Source organism: Heterodontus francisci, chromosome 5, assembly GCF_036365525.1.
Source record: "Heterodontus francisci isolate sHetFra1 chromosome 5, sHetFra1.hap1, whole genome shotgun sequence".
NCBI lineage: Eukaryota > Metazoa > Chordata > Chondrichthyes > Heterodontiformes > Heterodontidae > Heterodontus > Heterodontus francisci.
Window position 1 is genome coordinate 152,790,654 of NC_090375.1, and position 24,746 is coordinate 152,815,399.

At 40.2% G+C, this 24,746-nt stretch overlaps 1 protein-coding gene across 2 annotated transcripts in view; it reads left to right on the plus strand.

Annotated features, from left to right (window-relative positions):
* The window catches only part of pdcd6ip (programmed cell death 6 interacting protein), a 116,594-nt gene that overhangs the window by 86,224 nt on the left and 5,624 nt on the right, over positions 1–24,746 (plus strand). For both annotated transcript variants that reach the window (XM_068032256.1, XM_068032257.1), the window contains exons 9-16: positions 25–148; positions 1,379–1,556; positions 1,959–2,070; positions 6,487–6,656; positions 7,906–8,154; positions 11,898–12,032; positions 12,970–13,064; positions 23,040–23,169. In XM_068032256.1, coding sequence (XP_067888357.1) covers positions 25–148; positions 1,379–1,556; positions 1,959–2,070; positions 6,487–6,656; positions 7,906–8,154; positions 11,898–12,032; positions 12,970–13,064; positions 23,040–23,169 — 1,193 coding nt within the window. The remainder of the gene's footprint in view (positions 1–24; positions 149–1,378; positions 1,557–1,958; positions 2,071–6,486; positions 6,657–7,905; positions 8,155–11,897; positions 12,033–12,969; positions 13,065–23,039; positions 23,170–24,746) is intronic.

Below are 24,746 nucleotides of genomic sequence, written 5' to 3' on the forward strand. Positions count from 1 at the left end.
TTTTAAACTAACCTATATATTTAGATCTTTTTGCGAAGATGGTTCCTTTGGCTGTGCAGCAAGCTCTGAGCATATACAATCAGAGAAGGGCCGACTTGGTGAACAGACTGATAGCACAGATGAGAGAATCCACAAATCTAGCCAATGGGTAAGTAAGAGCCTCTATTTCAGCACTTAATGCCCAAATGATATTCTTTACAAAATCCACCTTGTACTATATACTGGTAAGTTTGTGGCTTCCTTTAAGTTAGGCAGAGAAAAGAGCACAAGCTGTTGACAAACAAGACAGTTCTGTATGATTATGAAGAGCATTGTTGATTTCAAGCACATTGTGACTTTTTTCCTCTGGCCAGGTTCAACAATATTGTACCTAAATAAGAATCTCAAAATATTTCTGCTTATCGTTCCAAGCTATTCATGTAAATACTTGTGGATGAATCAGTAGCCTCAATTTAAATATCAAAGCAGTGACTGCACTGTAATTATCTACACCAGGGCTTAACACAGGTTTAAAAATGTTTCTTATTTCCTTAAATGAATGAATTAATTTCAAACCCCTCAATTTGCAACATATTTTGTCCACAATAATTGAACTTGGTGAAATTTTAACCCATTTGCACTCTTAATGCTAGTTGCACAGTTGGTCAGTTTTCTCCCCTCTGCTTCTCCTTTTCTTTCTTCCTGACCCCCATTATGTATATCAGTCACCAAGAAGTGTCTATTTGTAAAGCAAGATGGAAAAAGTCAACTGCACCCTGGTGAGATTCTGGGGGAGGTGTGTCACAGAACAATTATAAAAAACATTGTCTTTCCGTAGCTCCATCAGTAAAGGCACATTTGGCTGTAATACTCAGTCGTCAGCCCGGAAAAGTCTCAGGCTTGATTTTTCTGCTGTTTTAGTCTTCAAGGCAATAATTGGGATATTACAATTGGCCTCCAAAGACCCTGAATTGGGATGGGAAACGCAGTCAAGTCTCGTGTTCTTGAAAGTAATCTGCGCTGGGAAGTGTGTGCATGTATACGTCCGGCTCGGCTGTGATGTCCTCTGTCAGGTAGCCAGCTGTCTCATTTCATAGATGAAGGTTGATTGCTAAGGACTGGTATTACCAGGCAACTACTGCCCATGGAGTTGCACTCTAATAAGGAGGTGGAAGAGGGAGTAAATTGTTGTAATACTAAGTAGTAGCGAAGAAAAATCATTTTTCATTTTACTTATGAAAGCATCCTAGGCACAAATGGGGCAGCTTTACCTGTCAACAAGAATAAAAACACTGGATTAATCCAGTCTGTTTGCATACCAAAGGAGAGATGATAGAGCAGCCGTAGATAATTGTGAGGTGTGTGTACATAGTGATTATATTTTAATTTCCTCTCTTAGCGTTCTGGCCTCCTTGAATCTGCCAGCTGCTATAGAGGATGTTTCTGGGGACAGTATTCCTCAGTCTATCTTGGAAAAATCCAAAGCTGTCATTCAGCAGGGTGGCCTGCAGACAATAGATCAACTTATAAGGGATCTTCCAGAACTTCTGCAAAGGAACAGAGAAATTCTGGATGAGGTAACCTATTCCTTTACCTTTTTTTTTCTGCTTCACATTATGCTTTTTTTTTAAATGTTAAACTCCAGTTACTAAATGTGGATATCTTACTAATTGGCGTGAATAAACATTTTTATTTTGTTTCAAAGTTCTGTACAGTGAATGAGTTTGTGTTGCAAGATCTTAGATTTAGTGTGAAAATATTAGTGCAGGTATTTCATTATTTTGTGTTCCAACTTAATGTTGGCAATAATAATGGACAGCTTTACATCCTCATAGGATATGCCACTTCCACTTTTCTAATAGAAGGTTTGACATTTTAAAAAAAAGAGTCTATTTTTTTGCCAAAAATAATTTGTAGCCTTTTGGGATAGTGTTTGATGCAGTACTACATTTTTATTCAGAAAAATATTTCATGTTTAGGCACTGAAAGTACTTGATCAAGAGGAAGTCACAGATAATGAACTGAAAGCAAAATTTAAAGAACGCTGGCAAAGAACACCTTCAATTGAACTATACAAACCCCTAAGGACAGGTAAAAAGAAAAATAAAGTTGCATTTTAAAATTTTATATCTGTATTCCAATGTGCCAGTAACCATGTATAAAGCTTACTGCTGAGTTTCTGCCCTGGAAAGTTCACCTGCTGAAACCGGATAACATTATTTTCACACTTTAAATGTGGTATTCTTGGGCTCCTGCAGTGTCCACACTGGCACTGATATTGTAACACTGGTTCCTGATAAAATTAGGGTGCTGTGTATGTCTTCATACTCTGCAAGTAAGTTTGTAATAGCCCCGTTCGAAGAGGAAATGGCACAGTTGAAGACTCTGGATGTCTTTGGCTTGTGCCTTAAATATTGCATAATGGTAATGTTGGAAGTTACTAAACTTTTTTTGCTTACACTATCAGTTGTCAGTTTCTATGGTTATCACTGTATTGTTCTATAAGTTTCAATGCAAAAGAATCTGATTAGTATGTTTTTAAGGAGAAAACAAATGATACATGTGAAAATGAAGCGACTGCTTCCAGGAAATATATTTCTTCATGGCTTTGTTGCAATTTTCTTGCTTTCAAGTTTTTTTTCGGCACTTTTCACCAAGGTGCAGTGGTTTTGGTGTTGCCAAAAAATTGTTTAATCCTCAAGAGTCCTGTGAGGCATGAACAGATACATAGTGAAGTTCTCTCTAATCTGCTTCAACCTCAACTTCCTCCTCAGAAGAACAACTACTCAATTAGTATGAATATTTGTAATTCAGACTGGCATGTAAATTACAGCTTGACAAATTATTTTCAGTTTTCTGCTGTGGTCCCATACTTGGAGAACAGAGTTGAGACTGCTCAAGTTCAATTTATGTGGGATCTTTCTTCCCATTCACAGAACTGCAGCGTCAAGGTTTCTCTTGGGTGTTCATACTTAACCCATCAGACTTTTCTATCAATCTTCAGCGAAGCGAACTTTTAACAACTTTCATACTTAATGTATGTATTAAGTAATGTAGACTAATTGTCTTAAGGTGCTTCTTATAAAGGGACATATAATGATGCTAAGTATGTTGTAAGACCTGGGAGAGGTGACTAAAAATTTGGTCTAAAAGATGGGTTTTAGTGTTGGAAAGAGAAATAGAGAAGTAGAGAGTTCTACAATGGAAATTTCAGAGGTTAAGGTCAAAGCAACTGAAAATTGTAGAAGTAATAACGATACGTTGGTAGAGGGGTATGCACAGAAGTCTGGAGTTGTTGGGACTGGTTGGAGTGGAGTGGAGTCACACGAGGGCAGTCCTGTGGCACATGATTGTTCTAACTTTCTGCAAACCAACTGCTACTGTATGCCTTCTGAGAAAAGTTGCATACTTGGTGCTGAATTCAAGGTCATTTTTGAATATTTGTATGCTTGTATTGTTTTGCAATATGATCATGTCTCTTCCCCATTTACACATCAAGCCTCATGATGACCAGACTTAAAACTAACTTCATGTTGTCCAAAATTCAGTTTTATGATTGACCACAATGCTAATTTGGGACAAGGGTGGCCATAAAGATGAAGTGCAATCCTATAACCAAACTAAAAAATTTAAAATAATAACTACACATCAGCTAGATCAGTGATAATGCTATGTAAACTGTTGGATCATTTGTATTGGTACATCATTTCACAAAGTTTATATTTGTTATTTGGCATAGGAACATTATCTGATTAGGGATGGCAGTGCCTTATAGGACTTTGTACTGTTACGATCGTAAGAATAAAGAAGGACATAATTCTGTTTCTCATTTGGAGATATTGGCCAAGATTTTGAGATAGAAATCACGGTGAAGTTAATAGGGCTCAATTATTATGGAGAAAATTGAACAGCTACTTCCAGCATCCGTACACACACATTTCAATGCAGGAGTCCGGAAGTTACTGTCAATTACCCTACTCTTAGACAGTGTGCGCTGTATCAGTCTTCACCAGTGGACTCTGCATTGAAAGACATGCAATAGCGTGAAGTTTACACATTAAAGATGCCATAAACAAGGCTGGTGCATTCAGGAGTAAGTGAATTTTTAACAGCATGATAATTACTGTCAACCAACATCTCTGGCCTTGAAAATTTATTTTTACGAGTGTGGAGGAATCATTCCTTCAGAAGTTAAATTAGCATTGGAGATGAATTTTTTTTTAACCTTTTCTGCCTGTCTTTTATCTCTTTAATTCCATTCATCTTTCCCAGTGTTTATTTTACTTTCTGTACATGATTTAAATCTGATTTATGCTTCCTTCTTCGTTTTCCTGATTTAGACTCTGTCTATCTCGGTGAGGATTCTTAAATCTAATTGGTTGAAGAGCCTCACTGGCATTTGCCCTACGTACATGCCGCAGATCCCCTGGAGAGGGCACCACACTGGAGCCGCAGATCCCCTGGAGAGGGCACCATTTTGGATCAGACACTGACTTTAAGCAAGTCTGCACTCAAAAAAAAAACCCCAAAAACTTTGTGGGCAGCTGTCCGTGTAGTTAACGACAGGAGCCATTCCTTTGCTGCTGACTGAAAAATTCAGATATTGGGTTTTCCACCTCCAATCTCAAAAACTCTGATTCTAATGCTATCTTCTTTTCATCCTCGAGATGTATGCTTCCCCTGTCCTATGTCATATCTTTTACCTCTTACTCCCAGTCCACCTTTCTTGCACCTGGAGCATTTGCTTGTCTTCATCCTATTACTAAGAAAAGCAATACTGCTTACCCTTTTAACTTGGTCTTGCGTTGATGTTTTCCAAAGTTATGGATGGTGCTGTTAACTGAAATTATCCTTAACCTAATCAGTATGGTTTGCACAATAGCCATTCTGCTACTACTCTTGCCTGTCCTGCATATCTCATTCTCAAAAACAATTTGGTGAGTCATCTGCCATCTCTGTTTTCTTCTTTCCACTTTTTTCATTGACTCAGCTGTTCTCCAGGGCTTTGTCATCGTCTTCTTTAATATCATGGGCTCATGTACTGCACTCATCATTGAACTCTTTTACTGTTGATTTCAGGCTATGTTTGACAGCTATCCTCAAATTGCATACCGTTGGTGTCTAGAACTGTTAACTTCTCAAGGGCAACTAGGGATGGGCAATAAATATCAGACTTGCCAGCAACATCCATCTTTAGCAGGAATGAATTTTTACAAATTCTTCCAGAAGCCAATTGTTCAACTGTGTAGATCTGCTAATCATACGTTTGGTTACTATTGATTCTTAAGAACTTGTCAACATCCAGCTCTGCTGATGTAATCCTGTTGTGCCCATATTTCATTGCAAATGCATGGACCCTACTTGTTTTTCCAGCTTCAACACCCTATCAAGTCTAACTTAATTCCATATTCTTGTTCATTCACTAATTCAAAACTATTTGTTGAAACATTTACTGATACACAACTGCAAAACAGTTAATAGGTGCTGATTAGTTACTTTAAAGACTTGTGGCTATCATTAATTTGGTAAATAAAAGCTAAGATTTAAACTTGTGTAACATAAAGCCAGCAATGCTAAAGTAGCAGATTCTCTCATCAGCCACGTTGAGCCTTTCAATACTAGTCTGTTCTAGTCTCCTTGTCTGTTATGTATCAGAACCTCGAGTCCTCATAGCTAAATACCTTAAATCTCCACCATGAACTTAAATGGGCCAAAAAGTTTTTCTGATGGTTGCTTCATTTTTTTTTTACAAATCAAATTAACAGCTATTTTTGATGGCTTCCTTCGTCTTTCTTATCCCATAAACGTTCTTGCCTTCATTATCTCCGTTGCCTTCAGCTGGAACTCTTACATCTCTATTCGAAATGTCTTCCATAAGCCTGTTTCCTTGAAAGAAAAAATATGTACTACTTTTTCCTTCAACTATTCATACTCCGTACAATTGAAGTCTGTTGAAAGCTTGAATATTTCTCAAATGTCTGGAATGCCTCACTGCTCGATCGAGTACAAATCTTTTGACTGGCAGTCTTTCTCCACTGCAACTTTTATGCCTCTATTTTGTCAGTGCTACCATGGTCAGTAAATTTCAAAACATTTTACTCTTACTTTTTGGCCTAAAGTATCAAATCCTACTACTTTGTTCCTCCTGTACTGCTACTGTGTTGAAATCAAGACTCATCACATTTGTTCCTAACGTGACTTGTTATTTACTAGGTCCTCAAAACAAACTCCTTAGCATCCTCATTTTTCTTTCTTTCATTAATAATCTACAAGCTTTTAAAGCTCAAGTTTGATTCACCTAATCACTACTTAATGTACTTGGTTTTATAAACATTTTTTGGTTATGGGCACCGTGGACTTTGCTCTTTCACCTTGGTTTCTCAATTGGAGAAAGAAGCCTACTAAGTTGTTTTTGGATGACTCAAGCAACAGGTTTTGATTATACAGTTGAGAAATAATATTGAAATTTTCAAGTAATTATCATGTCCTTTTTCTCCCTTTTCCAAGAGGGAGGTAATTTCAGAATGACTCTGGACCGAGCCATCCAAGCGGATAAAGTGGTCAAAGAACGTTACGCTGCTCACAGTGACATAATTGCACTGCTTTGTAAACCTGAAGCAGAGCTGAATGCTGCAATACCGTCTGGCAATCCGACCAAATCTCTTCAAGGCAGTGAGGTAAAATAAGACTTGCTATTAGCCCTTAATCATCTTGTTTTGAGAACAAAAATATACCATGAAATGGAAGTGAGACTATAGAGTTGCGGAATGTGTCGACGGATTTTTCCCCTTCCAATTCCTTGCTGAGGTAAAATTTCATGGGTGCTTTCCAGTACCTAGGTTAAGTAGCTGCTATTCCTGTGAGCATTGACAGCTTCAGGAGGCTATTTAATTCTTGGATAATCGCATCACTTGATGCTCACACATAAGCATCATGAGCATTCCCACTGGAGTACTGACACTAATTTTAGCACCTCATATTCTCCCTGTTTGATAAGGGATAACTTAGCATAGACCCTAATTAAAGTTGTGTTCTTACTGGCTGTGCATTTGAGCTTCTCAAATGCTGTGTCATGTAGGAAAACTGCAGTGTCATGGAGTTTTCAGTGTTGTGGCTCTATGATCTTTGCTGCAGTGGAATGAGATTAAAATTTATTTTCAATTTATTGTTGAGTTGTTCAGAGCAAGGGAGCAGTTATTTTCCCACCCTTGGGTGCTCAGAGGGCATTAAGAGGCAACTGCAGTATGTGAGATTGGAGTCATCTGTAAACTAATACTGATAGGGGTGGCACGTCCTTTCTCTGAAGGACAATAGTGGACCCTTTGGCTTTTTACTACAATATGGCTTTCATGGTGATTTTCTTTCCTGGTGCGAGCCGACATATTACGTGATTTACTGACTTTATTTTGACAATTTGCATGATATTTGAACTTTCAACCTCAGTGCTGCTAATCTAGTACTGTAACTATAAGGTCACCTTACCCATAATTGCAGGATTTACCTTATAGGGCAAGATTTTAACTCATTCAAAACCCACCCACTTGCACAGAGTTAAAATCAGGCCCACAGTGTCTTGTTGGATTGTCATAGCATGGGTGATCGCAGCATAGCTGAACCCAGTGCTGTTTCTGGCTTGAGTTTGATGACTAAAACTTGGTTGCTCCACAGTTGTGGTTTATTCACAAACTTCTAAAACAAAATGTTATTCTGTATTTGTGGTTTGGCTAACTTCTGAAACTGTAATCAATGTCATCATCCTTACGCTTTTCTCTACAAATTAAATGTCTGAGAGTGAAGTTGCATAGCATTTTTCCTGTATAAGAAGCTGCTGTGATGAAGTCGTGTTGCTTTGTTTATAATAATTTAAAAATGTTGAATTCTTTGAAGTACTTTTGGCTGCTGACTTTCTTGATGCTGTTGCTTTAGGTTGTTAGGCTTCTGAAGACACTCCTTGCTTCTTTGAATGAAGTCAAGAAGGAGAGAGAAACTTTTGAGAATGAGATAAAGTCAGTGCAGTTTGACATGTCAAGCAAGTTTTTGACAGCATTGGCTCAGGACGGTGCCATAAATGAGGAGGCTATCTCGGTGACTGAACTTGAACAAATTTATGGAAGATACACGCGGGAAGCGGATCAGAGTCTGAAAAGGCAGGAGGAGTTGCTTGCTAACGTTCAGGTAATTAATATTGTTATGGAATCATCGAATGATTATCGTACAGGAGGGAGCCATTTGGTCCGTATAGACATGCCAACTCTGCAAGAGCCATTTGAGCTGGTCCCACTCCTTCACCCTTTCCCCGCAGCCATGCAGATTTTTTCCCTTCAAGTGCTTAGCCAATTCCAGTTTGAAAGCCACAATTGAATCATCTTCCACCACCCTTTCAGGCAGTGCATTGCAGATCAGGAAATTTTTAATGTTGGTACAAAAATAATTAAAAAGGCAAATGGAATTTTGACATTTACCTCAAGATGGCTGAAAGTTATGTTGCAGTTGTACAGAACTCTGGTTAAACCCCTCCTGGAGTGCTAAATTCAGTTCTGTGTACCAGACCTCAGGAAGAGTATATTGACCGTGGAAGGATGCAGTGCAGATTCACCAGAAAGATACTGGCGCCTCTTGAGGGTATGGAACCAAGATGGGTAGGTGGAGTTCAGGTACAGCTCAGCCATGATTTAATTCAATGGTGGAACAGTTTTGAGAGGATAAAAGGCCTACTTCTGTTCCTATCTAGAAGAAACCTTGGGAAACTGACTTAAAAACGTGAATATAATCCTCCAAAGTAAAATAACATGGCTTCAACATTTATGAATTATATAGAGGTAATTGATTCAGTACAGCACTGAAGAAAACTTGACTCTCATAGACCCCTGGAGCATTGATGCTTCGCCTCTAAATGAAGATGTAGCCAATAGACTTCTAAACATGGGGGCAAGGTGAGTGGACATGCAGCTCTCTGCAACTTTAAACCTGTTTAAGAATGAGCTTACTATTCAGTTTCCATACACAGAGGACAACATTGCTCGTTATTACACATCTTGCCACTTTGGTTACCCTAATCTTGGAAAAACTGGGGTGTGACATGTAAAGTACTGCAGAATAAAAGACGCCTCATGATTTTGAATACCATTATCAAAACACCTCTCCGCCTTCTCTTTTCCAAGGAAAACAGTCCTAACTTCTCCATTTTATCTTCATAACTAAAATTCCTCATCCCTGGAACCATTCTTGTAAATCTTTTCTGTACTCTCTCCAATGCCCTCATGTGAAGTGCGGTGCCCAGAACTGGACGCAGTACTCCAGCTGAGGCCGAACTAGTGTATTATCCAAGTTCAACATAATTCCTTGCTCTTTTGTACTCTATGCCTCTATTAATAAAGCCCAGGATACTGTATGCTTTATTAACTGCTCTCTCAACCTGTCCTGCCACCTTCAATGACTTATACATGTATACACCCAGGTCCCTCTGCTCCTGCACCCACTTTAGAATTGTACCCTTTATATTATCTCTCCTTGTTCTTCCTACCAAAATGAATCACTTCACATTTCTCTGCATTGAACTTCATCTGTCACTTGTCTGCCCATTCAACCAACTTGTCTATGTCCTGTTGAAGTTCTACACTATCTTCACAGTTCACATTGCTTCCAAGTTTTGTATCTTCTGCAAACTTTGAAATTGTACCCTGCACACCAAGGTCTAGGTCATTAATATATATCAGGAAGAGAGAGGGTCTCAACACTGACTCCTGGGGAACTCCACTACAAACCTTCCTCCAGCCCGAAAAACATCCATTAACCATGGCTCTTTGTTTCCTGTCACTCAGCCAATTCCCTATCCATGTTGCTACTGCCCCTTTTATTCCATGAGCTATAAGTTTGCTCGCAGGTCTGTTGTGTGGCACTGTATTAAACACCTTTTGAAAGTCCATGCACACCACATCGACAGCAGTGCCCTCTCTGTTACCTCCTCAAAAACTCCAGCAAGTTAGTTAAACATGATTTTCCCTTCTGAAATCCATGCTGGCCTTCCTTAATTAACCCGCATTTATCCATGTGACTATTAATTTTGTCCCAAATTATTTTTTCTAGCAGTTTCCCGACCATTGAAGTTAAACTGACTGGCCTGTAGTTGCTGGGCTTATCTTTACACCCTTTTTTGAAGAAGGATGTAATGTTTGCAATTCTCCAGTCCTCTGGCACCACCCCTGAGTCTAAGGAAGACTAAAAAATTATGGCCAGTGCCTCTGCAATTTCCACTCTCACTTCCCTCAGTATCCTTGGATGCATCTCATCCAGTCCTAGTGCTTTATCCACTTTAAATACAGACAACACATCTAATACTTCCTCTTTATCAATTTTAAACTCTTCCAGTGTCTGACTTACCTTGTCTTTCAACATTGCCTGGGTTGCATCTTCTTCCTTGGTAAAGACAGATGCAAAGTATTCATTTAATACCTCAGCTATGTCCTCTGCCTCCATGTGTAAATCCCCTTTATGATCCCTAATCGGCCCCATTCCTCCTTTCACAACCCTTTTACTAGTTGTATGTTTAGAGAAAACTTTGGGCTTTCCTTTAATGCTAGCTGCCAGTCTCTCTCCTAGCTCTCTGCTTCTCTTATTTGCTTTTTCACTTCCCCTCTGGACCTTCTATATTCAGCCTGGTTCTCAATAGTATTTTCTACCTGGCATCTGTCATAAGCACACTTTTTCTTCTTTATTTTAATCTCTACGTCTTTTGTCATCCAGGGAGCTCTGGATTTGTTTACCCTACCTTTCCCCTTTGAGAGAACCTACATTGACTGTGCCCAAACTATCTCCTCTTTGAAGGTAGCCCATTGTTCAGCTACTGGTTTTCCTGCCAACTTTTGACTCCCATTTATTCGCCCTAGTTCTATTCTTGCCCCATAGAAATTGGCTTTCCCCCAGTTAATAATTCTTACTCTGGATTGTTCTTTGTCCTTTGCCATAGTCAGTCTGAACCTCATGATACAATGATCACTGTCCGCTAAATGCCCTACTACTGATACTTGATCCACTTGGCCCTCCTCATTCCCAAGAACCAGATCTAGCAGTGTCTCCTTTTTCGTTGGACTAACAACATACTGCTCTAGAAAATTTTCCTGATCACCGTTTAGGAACTTTTGCCCCTCACTGCTCTTGGCGCTACTGCTATTCCAGTCTATGTTTGGATAATTAAAGTTCCCCATTTTAACTATCCTATAACTTTTGCACCTCTCTGCAATTTCCTTGCAAATTTGTTCCTCCACGTCCTTCACACTAGCTGGTGGCTTATAGACAACACTGAGCAATGTAACTGCACCTTTTTTGTTCCTTAGCTGTAGCCAAATTGATTCTGTCCTCGACCCTTCTGGGACATCCTTTTTCTCCAGCACTGCAATGCTCTCCTAAATGAATACCACCCCTCTCAATTTTTTCCTTTTCCTATCTTTTCTGAACATCTTGTATCTAGGAATATTTAACACCCAGTCCTGCCCTTCTTTGAGCCAGATCTCTGTTAGACTGTTATATGAAAAGGAAGAATGTTCAAGGTTATGGGGAGATGGCGGGGGAATGGAACTGAGTGAATTGCTCGTTCGGAGACCGTTGCAGACATGATGGGCTGAATGGCCTCCTTCTGCTCTAACAATTCTGTGATTCTGTGAACAGGCCAGTTATTGCCACCTACCAGTTATATTACTCCTGGTTTACGAAGCTCTTTTTTTAATTAAAGAAAAATCAATTCAACAAGTGAACCAAGCAGCAAAATTATTAAAAATATTTATTTTACAGTTGCTTAGTTAATGAATCGCTTGTTGATTGTGTCTGTCTGTTCACAATCCTCTTTAGATAGCTCCCGGTTGAAATACTCTTTATCAGTGTAAGTTTGGAGCAAATTAAAATTTTGACTCTGTTCTGCCTAGGCTGCTCATGAAGAATTGTCAAAGTCAACACAGTCGAACGCAAACGCAAATCAGAGGGAAGAAATGCTGAAGCAGTTGGCAGCAGGACATGATCAGTTTGTTGAACTTGTTGGTAACTTGAGAGAAGGAACAAAAGTGAGTTTTTCCATAGTTTATTTTCTGAAAAGATATAACGTTTTAAGTGTTTTCATCCTTGTATAATGGTCATTAAACATTTGACATAGTGAGATGTCCATAATTTTAAAATTTAGATCAGTTTTAAGTTTATGCAATATTTTAAAGCTTCAGTTCAAATATTTTCAAGTTGTGATGTAACAAAACTTTAACTGGAAAACTTCACTCTGCTATACTACATCTCTCGCATTTTTTAATTTTCTGCTGTAAAATGCAAGACTTTGTCTTGCACAGCAGATTATCAAAGTGCAAAAAATACATTAGTATAAAAAGTGTTTAAGGTTTGAAAGTTCCAACTTTTAAAAAAAAAACTAGGCTAGCCTAAAAAGATGTGGCGGTACAAACATAAGCAGAATTTGTGTAGCTGCAAAAGTACTCTTTCAAGTGTTCAAAGGGTACCATCGAATAATAGGAAAGTAGAGAAGCCTCAAAACAGCTGGAGATTTTCAAGCTACCCCTTACTCAATTGAGCTCTCGAGCACTGCACTACCTTTAAAGAAATATGAACAGAAAATTCTGGAATACTCAGCAGGTAAGGCAACATCTGCGGAGACACTTTTTTTGGAACTTACAAACCTGCAGGCAGAGATCTTCACTGATGTGAATGGCAGAAAGCATCCATGGAGAGTACAGCTTTCACTTCAACTACTATCCAATGTAGGATTTCAAATACAGAATAGTTTGAGAGCCCCCTCCCCCACTCGTTTCCAAAGCAGCCATGTTATTATTACAGACTTTATAAACCTGTTTTATTCTCTTTGTATTTTTTTTACCTTTTTATATGACAAAAATGGGGGTAACTGCCAATTGATTCACAGTGACATCATTGTTAAGGCAAGATTAGGCTAATCATCAACATATGGTCATGATAGTATGCATAAATATCTCTCTTTTGTAGTTCTACAATGGACTTACCGAATTTCTCCTGAAATTCCAAACAAAATGTTCTGACATTGTGTTTGCTCGCAAGACTGAAAGGGATGAACTTTTAAAGTAAGTGGAAAATTTTGTATTTTCTTACAGCAGTCTTGATCATTTTGGATGACATTTATTTTTACAAATACTCTTCACTTTTGCTGTCCAGTAATTATTTACTGCTGAGTGATGTCTGGTTTCATGTTGCCTTGCAAACAATTTTTCTGTGTCTCAATCCAAGGGGAGAAATTTTTTGGTGTAGTGCTATTTCCAGCAGTGCTGCGCAGACTTGTGTTGATTTCCTAGGTGCAGGCAGCGCCCATGACTTGCTTGGCACACACAGCAATCTTCAATTCTTCCATTATATCAACGAAGACTGCTGCATGGACTGCACAGGTAACACCCCGCAACGCTGCCAGGGAATCAATGGAAACCTCCATAACAGCGATACGCAAATGTATTTCTCCCTTCCAGTGTTCCAAGCTTAGTTTCAAATGCTGCAAACCTAAAATTAATAATTAGGAATAATACCTGTGTATTGTAAGTACAGTTAAGAAAAATAGATAATTCAACTAGAAAATTAATTGAGAGGACAAGTGCATAAATGTATATTGATTGGAAATCTATTAGAAGACAATGGGTAATCAATGGTAATGTAGACCTTTTAAAAGCAGATGGGGTTAATATTGAAAATGAAAATAGAAAATGGCAGTCTTGTGTAATTACTTTGTATCGGTTTTCACAGCAGAGGAAGAAAATAATATACTTGATATTCCAGGTAAGTTTCTAATGAATCAAGGACTGGAACTTACTAAAGTTAACATATGCAGGAAAACGGTTCGAAAAAAAATTGCACTAAAGACTGACAATCCCAGAAATGTTTGGTTTTCACTCCAAGGTTTTAAAGGAAGTGGGTGAGAAAATTGTAGGTTCTTTAGCCATTATCTTCCAAAGTGCGCTCAATTCAGGAATTGTCCCTATAGATTGGAAAATAGCACAAGTAACTCGATTATTTAAGAAAGGTGAGAGAGAGAAACCAGTAAACTATAGACTTGTTAGTTTAACATTTGATGTGGGGAAGTGATTGGAATCTATAGTTCAGGACAGTGACTGAGCACTTAGAGAAATTTGAGCTGATTAGATGGAGCCAACAGGGATTTGTAGCGGGTAGGTCATGTCTAACAAACCTAATTGAATATTTTAAGGAACTAACTGAAGTAGTAGACAGGGGAATGTCTATGGATGTAATTTATGTGGACATCCAGATGGCATTTGAAAAGGCTCCACATAAACTGTTAGCTGAAGTTAACCTCATGGAATCGAAGGCAAATTATTGACCTGGTTAGGAGTTTGGATAGCTGGTGGAAAGCAGAGTTGGGATAATGAGTGACTGATGGTTGTCCCATAAGGATTTGTGCTGTGGCCTCCATTATTCAGTGTATTTATCAATGACTTGGGTAACAATAGAGAGCTCGAGACGGTGGCGGTCCTAATTGTTTTAAAAAGTGAGTCTGGGGAATTAATAATGGATAATCTGAAATAAAAACAAGAAATGCTGGAACCACTCAGCAGGTCTGGCAGCATCTGTGAAAAGAGAAGCAGAGTTATCGTTTCGGGTCACTGACCCGAAACGTTAACTCTGCTTCTCTTTTCACAGATGCTGCCAGACCTGCTGAGTGGTTCCAGCATTTCTTGTTTTTATTTCAGATTTCCAGCATCCGCAGTATTTTGCTTTTATGGATAATAAGGAGATGGCAGATGAATTGAACAGAGATTTTGCATCGGTCTTCACTATCGAGGATACAAGTAACATCCCAGTATTAGCTGTAAGTCAGGAAATGGAAGGGAGGGAGGAAGTCAAGAAAATTACAATTACCAGGGCAGTGGTACTGAACAAATTGTTGGAGCTGCAGGTTGACAAGTCCCCAGGTCTTGATGGACTTCATCCTAGGGTGTTAAAAGAAGTGGCTAGTGAGATCGTTGATGCATTAGTTTTAATTTTCCAAAATTCCCTAGATTCGGAGAAGGTTCCTTTAGATTGGAAAATAACAAATGTAACTCCTTTATTCAAAAAGGGAGGGAGACAGAAAGCAGGAAACTACAGGCTGGTTAGCTTAACATCTGTCTCAGGGAAAATGTTAGAAGCTATTAAGGATGTTATAGCAGGGCATTTAGAAAAATTCAAGGTAATCAGGCAGAGTCAACATGGTTTTGTGAAAAGGACATCATGCTTAACCAATTTATTGGAGTTCTTTGAAGAAATAATATGTGCGATGGATAAAGGGGAACTGGTGGATGTATTGTACTTAGATTTCCAGAAGGCATTTGATAAGGCGCCACATCAAAGGTTATTGCAGAAAATAAAAGCTCATGGTGTAGGGGGTAACATATTGGCATGGATAGAAGATTGGTTAGCTGACAGGAAACAGAGTAGGCATAAATCGGTCATTTTCTGGTTGGCAAGATGTAATGACTGGTGTGCCAGAAGGATTTGTGCTGGGGCCTCAACCTTTTACAATTTATATAAATGACTTAGATGAAGGGACCGAAGGTATGGTTGCTAAATTTACTGATGACACAAAGATAGGTAGGAAAGTAACTTGTGAAGAGGACAGGAGGCTACAAAGTCATATAGATAGGTTAAGTGAGTGGGCAAAAACCTGGCAAATGGAGTATAATGTGGGAAATTGTCCACGTTGGCAGGAAGAATAAAAAAGAAGCATATTATATAAATGCTGAGAGCTCTGAGATGCAGAGGGATCTGGGTGTCCTAGTGCATGAATCGCAAAAGGTTAGAATGCAGGTACAGCATGTAATTCGGCCAGCTAATAGAATGTTATCATTTATCGCGAGGGTAATTGAATACCAAAGTAGGGAGGTTATGCTTCAGATATACGTGGCATTGGTGAGACCACATATGGAGTATTGTGTACAGTACTGGTCTCCTTATCTAAGGAAGGATGTAAATGCGTTGGAGGCAGTACAGAGAAGGTTTACTCGACTAATACCTGGAATAGGTGGCCGGTCTTGTGAGGAAAGATTGGACAGGCTAGGCTTGTATCCGCTGGAACTTAGAAGAGTAAGAGGCAGCTTGATTGAAACATACAAGATCCTGAGGGGTCTTCACAAGGTGGATGTGGAAACTAAGTTTCCCCTTGTGGGAGAATCTCGAACTAGGGGTCACTGTTTAAAAATAAGGGGTTGCCCATTTAAGACAGAAGAAGAAAAATATTTTTTCTGAGGGTCGTGAGCCTTTGGAATTTTCTTCCTCAAAAGGCGGTAGAAGTAGAGTCTTTGAATATTTTGAAGGCGGAGTTAGATAGATTCTTGGTAAGCAAGGGGTTGGAAAGTTATCGGGGGTAGGTGGAAATGTGAAGTAATCAGTTCAGCTGTGAACTTATTGAATGGTGGAGCAGGCTTGAGGGGTCGAGTGGCCTCCTCCTGCTCCAAGTTCGTATGTATGTACCTATGCACATCACTAAAATATAGCAGTCAGGTACAAAAATAATCAAAAAGACTAATGGAATGTTAGCCTTTATACCTCGAGGGCTAGACTACAAAAGGGCGAAAGTTTTGTTATAGCTGTACAGAGTTATTCTGGGCACTGCACCTTGGAAAGGACATATTGGCCTCGTAAATACTACAGCACATATTACCAGGGGTCCAAGGATTACAACAGGCGGAGAGACATGTATTCGTAAACCATGGTATACAAGCCTAGAATATAGAAGGCCCAATATGCCAGCTCAGCCTTCAGCCGACTGAAGAAGAGAGTATTTGAAGATCAGGATCTCAAACCTGAGAATAAGATCATGGTTTACTGAGCAGCATTGATCCCTGTCCTCTGATATGCTTCGGAGCTTGGGCAACCTACAGCATGTACCTCACAGTTCTGGAAAAGTACCACCAGAGGTACCTCTGCAAGATCCTTCAAATCCGGTGGCGGCAAAGATGCTTCAACAGCAGCGTCTTCTCCCAAGCCAACATTTGCATTGGGCACCAATCACCCAAAACCAGCTCCGTTGGGTGGGACATGTTGTTCACATGCAGCTGTTCTATTCAGATTTTGGTCGTGGCAGGAGATTCACAGGAGGACAGCGGAAACATTTTAGAGATGTCCTCAAAGCATCCCTGAAGCAATCAAACATCTCCGTTGACTCGTGGGAGTCCCTGGCTCATGACATCCTAGCTAGAGAAAGCTCATTTGGGAAGGCATCGGGAACATGCGGAAGTGAAGTCGGAGGGAGCGCACAAACCTCCAAACTACTCATCTACCTGATCCTTCAAGCACCAGCTGCCCCTTACATGACACAGTCTACAGATCATACATTGGACTTATCAGTCATAGAGCCCAGCATAACAGAGTGAAAGCAAGTCATCCTCGATCCCGAGGGACTGCCTAAGAAAGAGAAGGTAGAAGGTTAAAGGGTGATTTGTTAGAAGTTTTTAGGATTTTTAAAGGAGTTGATAAGGTATATAGAGCAAAACTTTTTCCACTGGTGGGGGAGTCCAGGACATGGGAATGCAACCTTAAAATCAGAGCTAAACAATTCAGGAGAGAAGTTAGGAAACTCTACCACAAAAAGCACAGATGCAAGATCAATTAATAATTACAACTCAGATTGGTAGATAAAGTTTTGCCAGACAAGGGTCTAAGAGAATATGGAGCTAAAGTAGGTGGATGGAATTAAGATACAGATCAACCGTGATCTAACTGAATGGTGGAACAAGCACAAGGAGCTGAATGACCTACTCCTATACCTGTATTCCAATAGTACCAGGAACATAGCAGGAGTAGGCTATTCAACCCGTCGAGCCAGCTGCACCATTCTGTTAGATCATGGCTGATCATCTGCTGAATGCCACTTTCACATGCTTTTTCCATATCCCTTGATGTCATTCTTCTTTGGCCTCCTTATCTCGAGAGACAATGGGTAAGCGCCTGGAGGTGGTCAGTGGTGTGTGGAGCAGCGCCTGGAGTGGCTATAAAGGCCAATTCTAGAGTGACAGGCTCTTCCACAGGTGCTGCAGAAAAATTTGTTTGTCGGGGCTGTTACACACTTGGCTCTCCCCTTGCGCCTCTCTTTTTCCTGCCAACTGCTAAGTCTCTTCGACTTGCCACACTTTAGCCCCGCCTTTATGGCTGCCCGCCATTAGTATCCAGATATCTATCAATTTCTGTCTTGACCATGCTCAATGATTGAGATTCCACAGTCCTCTGGGGTAGCGAATTCCAAAGATTCACCACGCTCTGTGAAGAAATTCCTTCTCATCTCGTTCTTAAATGGCCTACCCTTTATTCTGAACCACTGGGCTGAATTCTATGAGCTCTCTGGCATCGGGGGCCCGGAAAATTCTTCCGGGAGAGGCCCGACCCCCGACACCGAGAAGGCCCTGCCGCATTTTTACTGGCAGTGCAAGGCCTCTGTGCTGCCCCCCTCTGCGCTTAGCGGCGGGGCCTTCATTTCAATACGTTCATGAAGGTATTAATAAATGAACTCACCTTGTCCCGGGAAGGGGTTGTAGGGCGAAGGTAACGAGGTTGCTGGGGGACGGGTGAAGGTGGGGGGGTAAGGTCGCGTTGGCAGTAAAGTATATTTGGGGTCAGTGGCCCTAAAACAAACATTGATGGAGGGAGGGGTTGAAAGGGCCTCTGACTTTTATTAACATTTGTAAATCACATTTACATTTACCTTTAAAATTTCGTCTAAGGGCTAGAAGCCCTTTAAAAATTGCGCCTCCGCAGTGGTGCCAGATGCCGTTACCGGGGAGCGAGCAGCCGCCACCTCTACGTCATTAGGGGCAGCCGCTCCACCCCTCCATTTAAGTGAGCCCCAGTACGAAATATCGCGGAGGTTCAGCGATGGCGCATCTGCGCTGGAAGACCACTGAGATCAGAGCGTGCCGCTGTGATTTGTGGCGCACTCATAAAATTCATTCCTATGTCCCTTGGTTCTGGACTCACCAGCCAGGGGAAGCATCATATCGGTATCCACCCTGTCACGCCCTGTAAGAATTTTGTAAGTTTCAATGAGAACACCTCGCATTCTACGAAACTCGAGAGAATACAGTCCCAGTTTCCACAATCTCTCCTCATAATATAATCCCGCCATCCTAGGGATTAGTCTGGTGAACCTCAGTTGCACGCCCTCTCTGGCAAGTATATCCATCCAGAGATGGGGAGACCACTCCAGGTGTGGTCTCACCAAGGCTCTATACAATTGCATTAACACTTCTTTACTCCTGTACTCAAAACCCCTTGCAATGAAGGCCAATGTACGATTTGCCTTTCCTAATTGCTTGCTGTACCTGCAATGACTTGTTTTAGTGACTCGTGACCATGGACACCCAAGTCCCTTTGGACATCTACGCTTCCCAATTTCTCTCTCCGTTTAAGAAATACTCTGTCTTTCTGGTTTTATTCTACCAAAGTGGATCACTTTGCACTTATTCACATTATATTCCATCTGCCATGTTCTTGCCCATTCACTTAGCCTGTCCAAGTCCCCTTGAAGCCTCCTTGCATCCTCCTCACAACTCATTCCCACCTAGTTTTGTGCCATCAGCAAATTTTGAAATATTGCAGTTGGTCCCCACATCCAAATCATTTATATAGATTGTGAACAGCTGTGGCCCCAGCACTGATCCTTGTGGTACCCCACTAGTAACAGCCTGTCACCCTGAAAATGACCCCTTTCTTCCTACTCTCTGCTTTCCATCTGTTAACCAATTCTCAATCCATAGCAGTATATTACCCCCAATCCCACGTGCTCTAATTTTGTTTACTAACCTCCTGTATGGGATCTTATCAAAAGCCTTCTGAAAATCCAAATACACCTCATCCACTGGTTCTCCTTTATCTATGCTACAAGTAACATCCTGAAAACACTCCAGGTTTGTCAAACATGATTTCCCTTTCATAAATCCATGTTGACTCTGCCCAATCATATCATTATTTTCTAAGTGTTTAGTTCTCACATCCTTTTATATTAGATTCTAGCATTTTCCCTACTACTGACATCAAACTTTAATTCCCCGTTTTCTCTCTCCCTCGTTTCTTAAATAGCGGAGTTTCATTTGCTACTTTCCAGTCTGCAGGAACCTTTCCAGAATTTATAGAATTTTGAAAGATAACCACAAGTGCATCCACAATCTCTATAGCTGCCTCCTTCAACACTCTGTGATGTAGCTCATCTGGTCCTGGGGATTTATCAATCTTCAGTCCAGTTTTTTTTTGACTACTACTTCTTCATTCCTACAAATTTCTTTCAGTTCCTCATTTTCAGAAGTCCCTTGGTTCCCTAGTATTTCTGGGAGATTTTCTGTATCTTCGTCCGTGAAGACAGACACAAAGTAATTGTTTAGTTTCACCGCCATTTCCCTATTCTCCATTATAATTTCTCCTGTCTCTGCCTGTAATGGACCCAAATTTGTCCTTGCTAATCTTTTCCTTTTCACGTATGTCAAGAAGCTTTTCCATTCTCCTTTATGTTTCTTGTTAGCTTGCATTCATATTCTGTTTTTCCTTTATCAGTTTCTTGGTCATCCTTTGCTAGATTCTAAATTGCTCCCAATCCTCAGGCTTACCACTTTTTCTGGCAACCTTATAAGCCACTTCCTTTGATTTAATGCAATCTTTAACTTTTGTTAGCCACGGTTAATTCATCTTTCCTGTTGGGTCTTTGTGTCTTAGAGGAATGTATATTTGTTGTAGACCATGTAATCCTTCTTTAAATACTAGCCATTGCCTGTCTACTGTCAAATCCTTTAGAGTATTTTCCCAATCAACCATAGCCAACTTGTCCTTCATAACTTCATAGTTACCTTTGTTCAGATTTAAGACCCTAGTTTCAGAATGCTCTATATCACTTTCAAACTTATTGTAAAATTTCATCATATTATGGTCACTATTTCCCAAAGGCTCCTTTACAGCAAGGTTATTAATTAGCCCTTTCTCATTACATACTACTAAATCTAAAACAGCCCAATCCCTAGTTGGTTCTTCAACATACTGCTCCAGAAACCCATCTTGCACACACTCCATGAATTCATCCTCCACAGCATTAGTGCTGATTAGGTTTACCCAGTCTATTTGTAAATTATTCCTGTATTGCCCATGTAATATGCACCTCTAACTTCCTGATATATACCATGCCCAATATTGCCACTGTTGTTTGGTGGCCTATAAGCAACTCCTAGCAATGTTTGATGCCCCTTGCTATTTCTTAGTTCCAACCAAATTGATTCTACGTCTTTATCCTTCGCTCACTAATTTGCTGATCTTGTCCCTTGTTAAGAGCGCTACCACACCACCTTTTTCCTTTTTGCCTATCCTTCCTAAATGTTCCTTTAATATTCCGTTCCCAGTCCTGGTCACCCTGTAACCGCGTCTCTGTAATGACAATTAAATCATACCCATTTATCTCTCTGTGCCTTCAAATCATCTATCTTGTTGCGAATGCTGAATGCTTTCAGGTAGAGTGCCTGTAACTCTGTCTTTTTAACATTATTTTGCATTCTGATCCTATTTGGTGTATACCTTCGCTTACTCTTGCAAATCTCCCTGCAAGGATGTTTGTCCCGGTCCTGTTGAGGTCCACTCCATCTATCTTGTACAGGTCCCAATGCCTCAGAAATCTGATGCCCTCCCTCCTACACCTATTCTCCAGGCACATGTTCAATCATTCAATCCTTCTATTCCTGTGATCAGTAGCACCTGACATTGGAAGTAATCCTGAGATTACTGCTTTTGAGGTCCTGCTTTTTAATCTCTTTCCTCACTCCCTAAAATCTACTTTCAGGACCTCATCCCTCTTCCTAACTGTCGTTGGTACCAATGTGGACCGTGACCTCTTCTGGGGAGTGTGAACAGCCAGAAAATCATACAGCTACTCTGACATTCTTGCCCCTGGCACCAGGGAGGCAACATGCCATCCTGGAGTCACGTCTACAGCTGCTGAAATGCTTGTCTGTTCCCCTAACAAATCGCCTAACACTATTGCTCTTCCGTTCTTCTGCCTCCCCTCCTGTACAGTTGAGCCGCCCGTAGTGCCATGGACCTGACTGTAGCTGCACTCCTCTGAGGAACCATCGCTGTCAGCAGTATCCAAAATGGAAAACTGGTTCATGACCGAGATCGTCTAGTGACTCTCCTTTGAACTGGAATGATAGAACTGGAATCACTGGAATGATTAGGTTAAGTGTTTTACTAAGTGACATGGATTACTGAGGATAGAGTTTCTGCTTTGGGTGCAATCCGTGTCCATTTTGAGAAGAGTTTTCTTCCCATGAGTTTCCATTCAACATTTGCAGTTCACTGAACTCCTGCCCGATGGTCATCCATTCCCTCTCTGCCTGCATGCTCCTAATCTGTGGTGTAACCACCTCCCTCAACGTGCTTAGTTCTCTGCCTCACAGATGCACCACAGTGACTCCAGCTGCTGCTCGAGTTCCGAAACTCAGAGCTCAAGCTTCTATAGCTGGTGACACTTCCTGCAGATGTGTCTGTCTAGGACACATGGTGAGTCCGTGATTTCCCACTTTCCACTACGTCGAGCTGCCCTGCCGTACCTTAACTTTACAAGCCATTTATTATAAGTAGAATACTTACCAGTTACTCACCAATCAGCTTCTTCCCTTGTACCTGCAGCTACAGAAAACAGATTAAACTAGCTAACTAATTAACTAAGTACAGTTGCTCTCCAGTAGAGAGCTTGTTCATCCCTGCCTATGACCGGAAGGAACTTACATTTTAATTAAACAGTACATTTCAGTTAAATGCAAACAAGACTAGATTTTTAGAAAGAGATTAACCCTTAAAATTGCTGGGTTGGTCGCAGCTGCTGTTCTACGGTCAATCACATAAGGGATGAAGCCCCTTCAAAATATTTGGTGACATCATGATGTTGGAGACATCACACACAGCAGCCTCCACTCTGATTTTTACTTTGCCTTAATCTATGATTTTATGCAGTTGTGGATTTACAGAACTCGGTGAATAACAAGGAAAGCTTAAACATTAAGGTTTGTAATTTTTGGTGTTGTTTGTATTAGGGATTTACAACAGAGCATAGCTAGAGAACCCAGTGCACCTAATATTCCAGCAGCACCTGCATACCAAACTGCTGCTTCTGTTGGAGGAACCACCCCTGCTGTTCCAACTCCTGCACCCAGAACTGTATTTGTAAGTAAACGTATCAATATCTTTTTGATCAATATCATCTGAGACCTTATACAGCCTGAAGCATGTAAACTTGTTTTATATGCAGCTAAGATAAACATCAGGAAATAGAATTTCTGCTAAGTTATGCTATTTTGTTTTGATGCAGTTTGTCCAAAGTCATTGTAATCTATGCAAGATTGTGGAATTTTAAGTGCAAATTACGTTCAGTTCAATCCGCAATCTTTTATGCTAGTTTAAAACATAGCGCTGGTTGCTGGCCTTGCCCGCAAAGCTAGCCATGGCCCCAGAGTGAATTAATCACCATTGGGAGTTTCTGCTAATTGTGCTCATTTGCAAGTCTTCAAGGAGGCTTTAAAATTGAAACTGCTTCTTTGGCCATAAGGGCTCTCATAAGCATGTTTTAAAATCTTTTTGAATGTGATTTTTAAAAAAATTTACTAAGAAATTGACTTCTGTGCCCCAGTATAACTAGAAAATAGTCCTGCATAATTTTTAAGTTGTTCTCAGTCATGTAAAATCAGGTTACTCACTGCTGTCTTGACACTGATTAAAAATATTTATTTTTGTGTGATAAGTTCATTTTCAGCTATATTAATCAAACTGCACAAAATTACCACTTTTAAATATATAAAGAAATATTTTTTAAAGCAACTTTTCTTATTGACTTGCTTTTTTAAAATGCTGCCTGATTGTGCTGGCTCATGGCAAATTTTCCGTTCAGTGAACTGCAAATGTTGAATGGAAACATTCCAGTTCAAAGGAGCGTCTAGTCACATTGAGTGTTTCATTCTGCATTTGTCTTATAGTTCAGGTGTGCAAGTTTCTCACGCAGATATTTGGAGTGAGACATTTTTTATTTTGCTGGATTTTACTTTTGCTTAATGACACTTTAGAGTTTATAGGATATTTAGTGTATTGCTACTGGACTAGTAATGCAGAGAATGTAAGTTCAAATCACACCAGTTTGAAAATATAAATTAATTTTGAAAAAGATCTGGGACTATAAAGCTGGTATCAGTAAAAATGACCATGAAGCTATCTGATTGTCCGAAAAATCCAACTGGTTCACTAGTGTCCTTTTAGGGAACAAAAGCTGCTGTTCTTCCCCTGCCTGGCCCATATGTGACTGCAGTTGCATTTTACTTAACCTCATCCTCTGTCATTCTTTTCAGAAAGTATAGTATATTCAGAAATCGGTTTTGCTGTTTCCTGTTTTTCATATAATTTAAGAACGTGAGAAATAGGAGCTGGAGAAGGCCATATGGCCCCTTGAGCCTGTTCTGCTATGCTAGAAGCTCATCAACTCCCCTTCCCTGCCTGTTCTCTATAAAACTTAACTCCCCTTTTGTTCAAGATTCTGTATCTCAGCCTTGAATATATTCAATGACTTAACCTTCGCAGGTATCTGGTGTAGACCATCTGGGAGAAGAAATTCCTCCTTATCTCCATCTTAAATGGGCAACCCCTTATTCTGAAACTACACCCTCTAGTTCTCCCAAGAGGGGAAACATCCTTTCAGCATCTGTCAAGCCCCTTTTAGAATCTTACATTTTTCAATAAGATCACCTGTCATTCTT